Here is a 9,029-nt window from a genome sequence, read left to right on the forward strand (position 1 = left end):
AGCAGCTGTGATGTCACAGATCATCAGGTACTGTTAGCGTAGCTACGTACGTGAACTCCTCCCTCATGGTGAACTTGTGGCCCAGTTTGGTTCTGATGGTGACAAACGGCAGCTCGCCTCCGTCCGACGTCCCCAGACCAAAGTCGTCCTCCAGCTCAGACAGGAAGTCCTTCTTATTGGCTACTGAGAAGGTCAGGCCTGCCGTCTTATACTGGGACGCCACCTTCATGACCCTGAAACACAGGGGGAGGGGCTTAGACACCCCCGTCCTCAGGAAGAGGAGGTCGTTCTGCGCACGTGTGTGAGCGTGCACGTCGCTGTCACCTGTTCCTCCAATAGTTGGACACTTTCACGTTGTGACGGTAGTCCAGGTCGTAAAAGGCCGTCAGCAGGTCTCGGACCCTCAGGCGGTCCTTGTTCTCGAGGGTCATGTGGGGACACAAGCCGTGTCTGTGGAGAACAGGGGGCGGAGTCAGTGAGGTCACAGTGTGAGGTCACCTCCAGTGAAGGAGAAGCTCTTACATGTGATCTCTGATGAAGCGCCGCAGTGAGTTGATGGTGAGGTAGTCTGTGAAGACCACCACGCTGTCCTCAAACCTGCTGCTGAGTCTGGGAGGACGGAAGAGCAACACACCCCTGCAGGGAGAGAGGCCACACCCTGACCACTGAGCCACCGCGCTGCCCCCTACAGACCAGATGATCAGTGGTACTCACTCAGCCTGGATGCCGTGCTCCTCCCCCAGGTGGCGCTCTGTGGTGTGAGCGAACCTGAACTGGTCTCGGAGTAGAGCAGCAGCTTTCAGGAACTCCAAGAGACCAGAACTCTCCTCACCTGAAAACACGCCTGAGACACAGAGCAGAGGGCGGAGCCGTGTCTAGTGACATCATCGACATCAGACAGAACGCTCGTGTCACACGTGACGGCGGCGAAAACATTTCATACCCACGACACTGGCGTCGTAGTGGTTGACAAAGTTCTGCAGATCTTCAGGAGTCTGGAGCTGGACTGAGTCTGGACCGGTCTGCTTCTTCATGTACTGACTGATACCATCTGCACACACACACACACACACACACACACACATCAGACACTTCCTGTCATGTCACTTCAGAGTGTGATGGTAGAGTTGTTGACAACCTGTGGTCCGAGGACCGTCGTAGAGTCCGGAGTCTCTGCCGTTCCTGAAAATCTTCAGAGTGGGAAAACCTGTGATTCCAAAACGACTGCAGGTCTCCGTCTGGGACGTACAGTCCACCTGGGACACGGAGGGGACAGAGACATGGGACACAGACGCCAAGAAAACTCCCAATGACAGAAAAGCCGCTGATGATGTCATCACCTTGGCAAACCTGACAGTCCCCTTCAGTCGACTCGCTGCTTTCTCAAACTCTGGAGACAGTTTTTTACAGTGTCCACACCTGAGACGAGGAGGACGGAGGACAGAGGACACATCAACGCCAGGAAACAAGAGGACAAAGGGACGAGAAGAAAATCAGAAGTTAGGAGACAACGAGGAGGAAACAGGCAGAAACCAGTCAGTCAGACAAACGAGATGAAGAAGAAGAAGAGTTGGGAAAAAATCATAAGAAAATAAGACGGTGGGAGGAACGGAGAAAAGACAGGAGGAGAGGAGGAGAAAACAGGAGAGAACAGGAGAAAACAGGAGAGAACAGGAGAGAACAGGTGATGAGGAGGAGACACGGACACGGACTCCTTCATTAAACCGTTCACTGTCAGCATCGCCTGACCCCGCCCTCCTGACCCCTCAGCCGATTGCTTCAGCAGCTGTGATGTCACAGATCATCAGGTACTGTTAGCGTAGCTACGTACGTGAACTCCTCCCTCATGGTGAACTTGTGGCCCAGTTTGGTTCTGATGGTGACAAACGGCAGCTCGCCTCCGTCCGACGTCCCCAGACCAAAGTCGTCCTCCAGCTCAGACAGGAAGTCCTTCTTATTGGCTACTGAGAAGGTCAGGCCTGCCGTCTTATACTGGGACGCCACCTTCATGACCCTGAAACACAGGGGGAGGGGCTTAGACACCCCCGTCCTCAGGAAGAGGAGGTCGTTCTGCGCACGTGTGTGAGCGTGCACGTCGCTGTCACCTGTTCCTCCAATAGTTGGACACTTTCACGTTGTGACGGTAGTCCAGGTCGTAAAAGGCCGTCAGCAGGTCTCGGACCCTCAGGCGGTCCTTGTTCTCGAGGGTCATGTGGGGACACAAGCCGTGTCTGTGGAGAACAGGGGGCGGAGTCAGTGAGGTCACAGTGTGAGGTCACCTCCAGTGAAGGAGAAGCTCTTACATGTGATCTCTGATGAAGCGCCGCAGTGAGTTGATGGTGAGGTAGTCTGTGAAGACCACCACGCTGTCCTCAAACCTGCTGCTGAGTCTGGGAGGACGGAAGAGCAACACACCCCTGCAGGGAGAGAGGCCACACCCTGACCACTGAGCCACCGCGCTGCCCCCTACAGACCAGATGATCAGTGGTACTCACTCAGCCTGGATGCCGTGCTCCTCCCCCAGGTGGCGCTCTGTGGTGTGAGCGAACCTGAACTGGTCTCGGAGTAGAGCAGCAGCTTTCAGGAACTCCAAGAGACCAGAACTCTCCTCACCTGAAAACACGCCTGAGACACAGAGCAGAGGGCGGAGCCGTGTCTAGTGACATCATCGACATCAGACAGAACGCTCGTGTCACACGTGACGGCGGCGAAAACATTTCATACCCACGACACTGGCGTCGTAGTGGTTGACAAAGTTCTGCAGATCTTCAGGAGTCTGGAGCTGGACTGAGTCTGGACCGGTCTGCTTCTTCATGTACTGACTGATACCATCTGCACACACACACACACACACACACATCAGACACTTCCTGTCATGTCACTTCAGAGTGTGATGGTAGAGTTGTTGACAACCTGTGGTCCGAGGACCGTCGTAGAGTCCGGAGTCTCTGCCGTTCCTGAAAATCTTCAGAGTGGGAAAACCTGTGATTCCAAAACGACTGCAGGTCTCCGTCTGGGACGTACAGTCCACCTGGGACACGGAGGGGACAGAGACATGTGACACAGACGCCGAGGAAACTCCCAATGACAGAGAAGCCGCTGATGATGTCATCACCTTGGCAAACCTGACAGTCCCCTTCAGTCGACTCGCTGCTTTCTCAAACTCTGGAGACAGTTTTTTACAGTGTCCACACCTGAGACGAGGAGGACGGAGGACAGAGGACACATCAACGCCAGGAAACAAGAGGACAAAGGGACGAGAAGAAAATCAGAAGTTAGGAGACAACGAGGAGGAAACAGGCAGAAACCAGTCAGTCAGACAAACGAGATGAAGAAGAAGAAGAGTTGGGAAAAAATCATAAGAAAATAAGACGGTGGCAGGAACGGAGAAAAGACAGGAGGAGAGGAGGAGAAAACAGGAGAAAACAGGAGAGAACAGGTGATGAGGAGGAGACACGGACTCCTTCATTAAACCGTTCACTGTATTATTGTCGGTCTGATTAAACTGCGGTTCCGGTTCTGGTACCCTGGAGCGTAGAACTTGACCAGCATGGTTTGATGCTCCGGTGCTAGATAGTCCCAGTCCGCGTCCCCGAGCTCCAGCACGTCCCCGCGACTCCAAACCACGGCGGGAAAAACGGAGAAGAGAAAGACAGCGGGAAGGAGGTGGACAGAAGCCGCCATGTTGGACGGAAAACGACTGTCAACGTCCGAAGAGAAATCAACGATAAAACAACACCGACGGGAGGATCGTCCGCTGATCAATCATTGAGGCAGAAAAGCGGTGGTTTGCGAGGTTCCGGTATGGATTTTCAAAATAAAACAAAGGTTCGTAAAATAGTCGTCTTTTACTTATTATCTTTTAAGTTTTATATAGTACAATAAACCGACACTGTCGTGGCTCCTTTGTTCAGCTCCTGTGTCGTATTATTAATTATCCACCCTCGTTTGTAAAGTGTACTTTTTCTTTTATTCTATAATAAACTAACGTAAGTCTGCACTTCCGCACCGACCTCGTAAACCACTGCAAACTTAACGAAGCGCCGTTCTCTCCACCTGTCAGTGAGGACTCTGGTCCAGGATCGAGCACGTCACCGGCACCCTCTTGTCTGATTGGCCAATGGACGGTGGCAGGTATTGTGACGTGAACGTTTTTTGTTTTTCTCTCGGATCGATCGACCACAGCCATCGGAACAATTCACTGGGAGTTAGAGCTAATACGAGTCGGTTTGACTTGAATCGTTGAATGGTTATAGATTAACGACAACACATTTACTCTAATGTGATGTTCTCTGTTTGAAACATCACATGTCAAGAGGCAGAAACCAGAGCCTGTGATATCAATAAAAACAATGGATATTGTGGGTTTTATTTGTAGTACCCCACACGTCCACAAGTCTGTCGCGAGGAAATCCTTGATTTTAACTCACGTAGACACAGAAGCAGTTGGTCCACTGCTGCCTCGTGTGGTAACCTGGTGTCACTGAGATGTACATGAAAAAAAAAAAAAGGATTTCAAACAGTGAAGTCACAAAATAATACATTTAAACTTAGTGATGGAGGTAATCTGGGAGAAATAAAATCTCTGGTTCTGACCAACCGACCGACCAACTGATCAATCGACCGACCAACTGACCGATCGATCGATTGATCGACTGATCAATCGATCGACCAACTGACCGATCGATCGACTGTAAATATAAATAAATAAATGAATGACATTAATGAGGACAAACTTCATTTTATTAAAAGACTGAAACGTCTTCAAAGATTCAAGCTCTTCTGCCTGATCGTCTTCGTCCATTACATTCTGAGTCAATACTGATGCATTCTGGGAAATGTTTTTGTCGCAGTAAAAAAATAATTTCATCGTTACCGTTGCTCCCCCGAAGACTCCGCCCAAGGTCAGAGGTGACAATAAATAAAATAACAACACAGGAGCTTCAACGTCAGCCTTCAAACGACTGTCAACGTCCGAAGAGAAATCAACGATAAAACAACACCGACGGGAGGATCGTCCGCTGATCAATCATTGAGGCAGAAAAGCGGTGGTTTGCGAGGTTCCGGTATGGATTTTCAAAATAAAACAAAGGTTCGTAAAATAGTCGTCTTTTACTTATTATCTTTTAAGTTTTATATAGTACAATAAACCGACACTGTCGTGGCTCCTTTGTTCAGCTCCTGTGTCGTATTATTAATTATCCACCCTCGTTTGTAAAGTGTACTTTTTCTTTTATTCTATAATAAACTAACGTAAGTCTGCACTTCCGCACCGACCTCGTAAACCACTGCAAACTTAACGAAGCGCCGTTCTCTCCACCTGTCAGTGAGGACTCTGGTCCAGGATCGAGCACGTCACCGGCACCCTCTTGTCTGATTGGCCAATGGACGGTGGCAGGTATTGTGACGTGAACGTTTTTTGTTTTTCTCTCGGATCGATCGACCACAGCCATCGGAACAATTCACTGGGAGTTAGAGCTAATACGAGTCGGTTTGACTTGAATCGTTGAATGGTTATAGATTAACGACAACACATTTACTCTAATGTGATGTTCTCTGTTTGAAACATCACATGTCAAGAGGCAGAAACCAGAGCCTGTGATATCAATAAAAACAATGGATATTGTGGGTTTTATTTGTAGTACCCCACACGTCCACAAGTCTGTCGCGAGGAAATCCTTGATTTTAACTCACGTAGACACAGAAGCAGTTGGTCCACTGCTGCCTCGTGTGGTAACCTGGTGTCACTGAGATGTACATGAAAAAAAAAAAAAGGATTTCAAACAGTGAAGTCACAAAATAATACATTTAAACTTAGTGATGGAGGTAATCTGGGAGAAATAAAATCTCTGGTTCTGACCAACCGACCGACCAACTGATCAATCGACCGACCAACTGACCGATCGATCGATTGATCGACTGATCAATCGATCGACCAACTGACCGATCGATCGACTGTAAATATAAATAAATAAATGAATGACATTAATGAGGACAAACTTCATTTTATTAAAAGACTGAAACGTCTTCAAAGATTCAAGCTCTTCTGCCTGATCGTCTTCGTCCATTACATTCTGAGTCAATACTGATGCATTCTGGGAAATGTTTTTGTCGCAGTAAAAAAATAATTTCATCGTTACCGTTGCTCCCCCGAAGACTCCGCCCAAGGTCAGAGGTGACAATAAATAAAATAACAACACAGGAGCTTCAACGTCAGCCTTCACCCAGAACCTCCTGGACCCAGAACCTCCAGACCCAGAACCTCCAGACCCAGAACCTCCAGACCCAGAACCTCCAGACCCAGAACCTCCAGACCCAGGTCCAAACTGCTTAAATCCTGAACTCTATTTAAGAACAGTCTCATCTCTGATTGGTGCAGCATTTAGTCTGGAGCTGCGTCCTTTCTGCTGATTGGCCGTCCGTTTGAGGAACAGGAAGTAGACTTCTGGAAAAGACTCATCAGATCACGGAAACGCCGGCACACCTGGAGGACGGATAAAAGTCACAAACATCTCCACGCTTCCATGAGTCCATGAGTCTAAACCTAAGCCCCGCCCCCTCACCTGGTGGGCGCTCCTGTTAGCCAGGAGGGCGGAGACCCGTGTGAAGGTCTTCTGATTGGCTCCAGTCTGCTGACAGGCTTTCAGAATGACCCGGTCCTCTTCTCTGCAACAGGAAACCACGAGGCGTCAGAGGGTAAGCTACTCAGATTAGCTAACAATAACGTCATTAAGAATATGCTAACACTTAGCTAAGCTAACACTGCCTCTTGACATTCACATGTGCTTCTGCAGTGGCACCCCCTGCTGGAGAGTATTTTTTCTGACCGTGTCCAGGTGAGGACTTCCTCCTCCTCTTCCTCTGCTTCACTTCCAGTATCATTCGCTTCACAGGTCTGACACTCCAGACTCCCGCGTGGAGGATTGTGGGTAACGGAGGGGAGGGTGTCGGTGGCGTGGAGCTGCTGGAACAGCTGCTGAAGCTCCGGGTGAGGCTGCAGCAGAGAGGAGATCTGGAACCAGACAGGATCAGGCTGAAGACACTGGGCTCAGCACCTCTGACACAGCTTTGACCCACGGCGCCCCCTACCTTATCCATGTCAGCAGGAGGAAGGGTGGGGCTTCTCTGCAGCGTCGACACCACCTGCTGGTGGAGGGCGGAATGTTCACCCAGCCTCTGACTGAGTCGACGCAGGAACCGTCGGCTGCGCTCAAACATCTGCTGCTCCGTCAGCTGAGACAGGAAGAAGAACGGCCGTTACACAGGCCCCGCCCACTCCTGTGGTGATGTCACGGGGACCTCACTCACCAGCCCACAGCGCTGCGCCTGCTCCTGGTTCAGGAAGGCCGCGAAGTCTTTAAGCAGCTGAGGCCACGGTCGTAGTAAAACGCTGAGTCTGTGGTACAGAAGCTCCGCCTCCTGAGGAAGCTGATTGGTGGAGAAGTGATCCAGAACCTGCAGCAGCTGATCCAGGACGCCAGGACAATCCTGCACCGCCTCACACACCTGAGAGTACAGGAAGTGACATCATCACATCTCTGAACCAATCAGGAACTCTGACGATGACAAACCCTTTAAACTTTTCTTACTCTTTTCAGATAATCCTGAGCAAACGCCTCGGACTCAGACTGACCGTCATCATCCTCACAACCTCCTGACCACAGAGTTTCCTGCCAATGACCAAAAGTTACAGTTTGAAGAAATAAAACCACAGCACAGAACTCCATCAGAGACTTCAGTTCACAGTCTCAGCAGCTAGTCGTTTGACAAAATGGCGGACCTTCTGGACAGATTCTCTGACTCCTCCTTCCTCCTCACTCTCAGACTCAGTGATGTCATCATCATGGCCGACACTTCCTGCAGAACTGGAGGATGACTCAGACAGAGCCAGGAGAACTTCACTCTCTTCCTCTTCCTCTGATTTCCTACTTCCTCCTTTCTCCTCCTCCTCCTCCTCCTCCTCCTCTTCAGCAGCTGCAGGTGGAGGAGTCGGCACCTCCTCATTACGTCTGACTCCTCCGCCTACGATCAGCTTCAGATCCCGTTTGCTCCTCCTCAGTCCCGTGAGTGTTCGATGATGAGCAAGGATTTTCTCAGAGGTTGCCATGGAAAAAGTGGAGGTTATGATGATGTCATTTCCTGACCCCGGGGAGGCGGGGTCAGAGGAAGCAGGTGGGAGGGGCTCCGGCAGGACAACGAAGCCCACGCGTCTGAAGTGCAGGTGTTTGGGGAGGCGCGGAGGGTACCTGGTACCTGGGGGGAAGCTGTAGTGACTGTGAGGATGGTCGGGGGGCGTGGCCGCGGCCGCGGGGGCGGGGCCAGGAGCAGCATTGAACCGCTGAATGGTGGGACAGATGACGGGGAGACTCCGCTGAGCCAGAGGAGAGAGAGACGGAGAATCAGAACACAGGACACACCCACAGGAGCGTGGTCACTCCATATATGGACAACAACCAAGTGTCAGTCACTGACCACCAGCCACAGGGGCATGACCTTCTCCTCCCTCTCCACTGGAGGGCGTTGATCTGCAGGATCCACAGGACGACAGGCTAACGGCATCTGCCACAACACACGTCGGTACCTGAAGGCCTGCGCACACACGCACACACACACACACACACACACACACACACACACACGGATGTCAGAGTTTTGTGAAAATATTTTAAGATTAGATTAGATTATAGAGTTAGAGATTAGATTAGATTATAGGGTTAGAGATTAGATTAGATTATAGAGTTAGAGATTAGATTAGATTATAGAGTTAGAGATTAGATTAGATTATAGAGTTAGAGATTAGATTAGATTATAGAGTTAGAGATTAGATTAGATTATAGAGTTAGAGATTAGATTAGATTATAGAGTTAGAGATTAGATTAGATTATAGAGTTAGAGATTAGATTAGATTATAGAGTTAGAGATTAGATTAGATTATAGAGTTAGAGATTAGATTAGATTATAGAGTTAGAGATTAGATTAGATTATAGAGTTAGAGATTAGATTAGATTATAGAGTTAGAGATTAGATTA

The 9,029-nt window shown here is 49.7% G+C and overlaps 2 protein-coding genes and 1 pseudogene across 2 annotated transcripts in view; all 3 read right to left on the reverse strand.

Moving 5' to 3' along the window:
- Positions 1-1,493, reverse strand: part of LOC103393809 (protein disulfide-isomerase A3-like) — a 3,491-nt pseudogene extending 1,998 nt beyond the window's left edge.
- A 301-nt stretch (positions 1,494-1,794) lies between these two features.
- LOC103393751 (protein disulfide-isomerase A3-like) lies at positions 1,795-4,195 on the reverse strand. The gene is made up of 8 exons (XM_008330818.3): positions 3,527-4,195; positions 3,116-3,194; positions 2,914-3,031; positions 2,725-2,832; positions 2,496-2,625; positions 2,304-2,417; positions 2,106-2,231; positions 1,795-2,014 (listed from the first exon to the last, which is right to left on the reverse strand). The coding sequence occupies exons 1-8, from the start codon at positions 3,682-3,684 to the stop codon at positions 1,795-1,797; spliced, it is 1,053 nt and encodes a 350-aa protein (XP_008329040.1). The 5' UTR covers positions 3,685-4,195.
- Positions 4,196-5,985: 1,790 nt separating this feature from the next.
- gon4la (gon-4 like a) overlaps positions 5,986-9,029 on the reverse strand; it is a 16,628-nt gene continuing 13,584 nt past the window's right edge. Inside the window, exons 19-26 of the mRNA XM_017041089.2 lie at positions 8,473-8,589; positions 7,781-8,371; positions 7,590-7,670; positions 7,309-7,506; positions 7,090-7,233; positions 6,828-7,012; positions 6,564-6,666; positions 5,986-6,484 (exon numbers count right to left, since the gene is read on the reverse strand). Of these exons, the coding sequence (XP_016896578.1) occupies positions 6,383-6,484; positions 6,564-6,666; positions 6,828-7,012; positions 7,090-7,233; positions 7,309-7,506; positions 7,590-7,670; positions 7,781-8,371; positions 8,473-8,589 (1,521 nt within the window). The 3' untranslated portion in view covers positions 5,986-6,382. The remainder of the gene's footprint in view (positions 6,485-6,563; positions 6,667-6,827; positions 7,013-7,089; positions 7,234-7,308; positions 7,507-7,589; positions 7,671-7,780; positions 8,372-8,472; positions 8,590-9,029) is intronic.

This window comes from Cynoglossus semilaevis, chromosome 18 (genome assembly GCF_000523025.1).
Source record: "Cynoglossus semilaevis isolate Cse_v1.0 chromosome 18, Cse_v1.0, whole genome shotgun sequence".
In the NCBI taxonomy this organism is placed as follows: Eukaryota; Metazoa; Chordata; class Actinopteri; order Pleuronectiformes; family Cynoglossidae; genus Cynoglossus; species Cynoglossus semilaevis.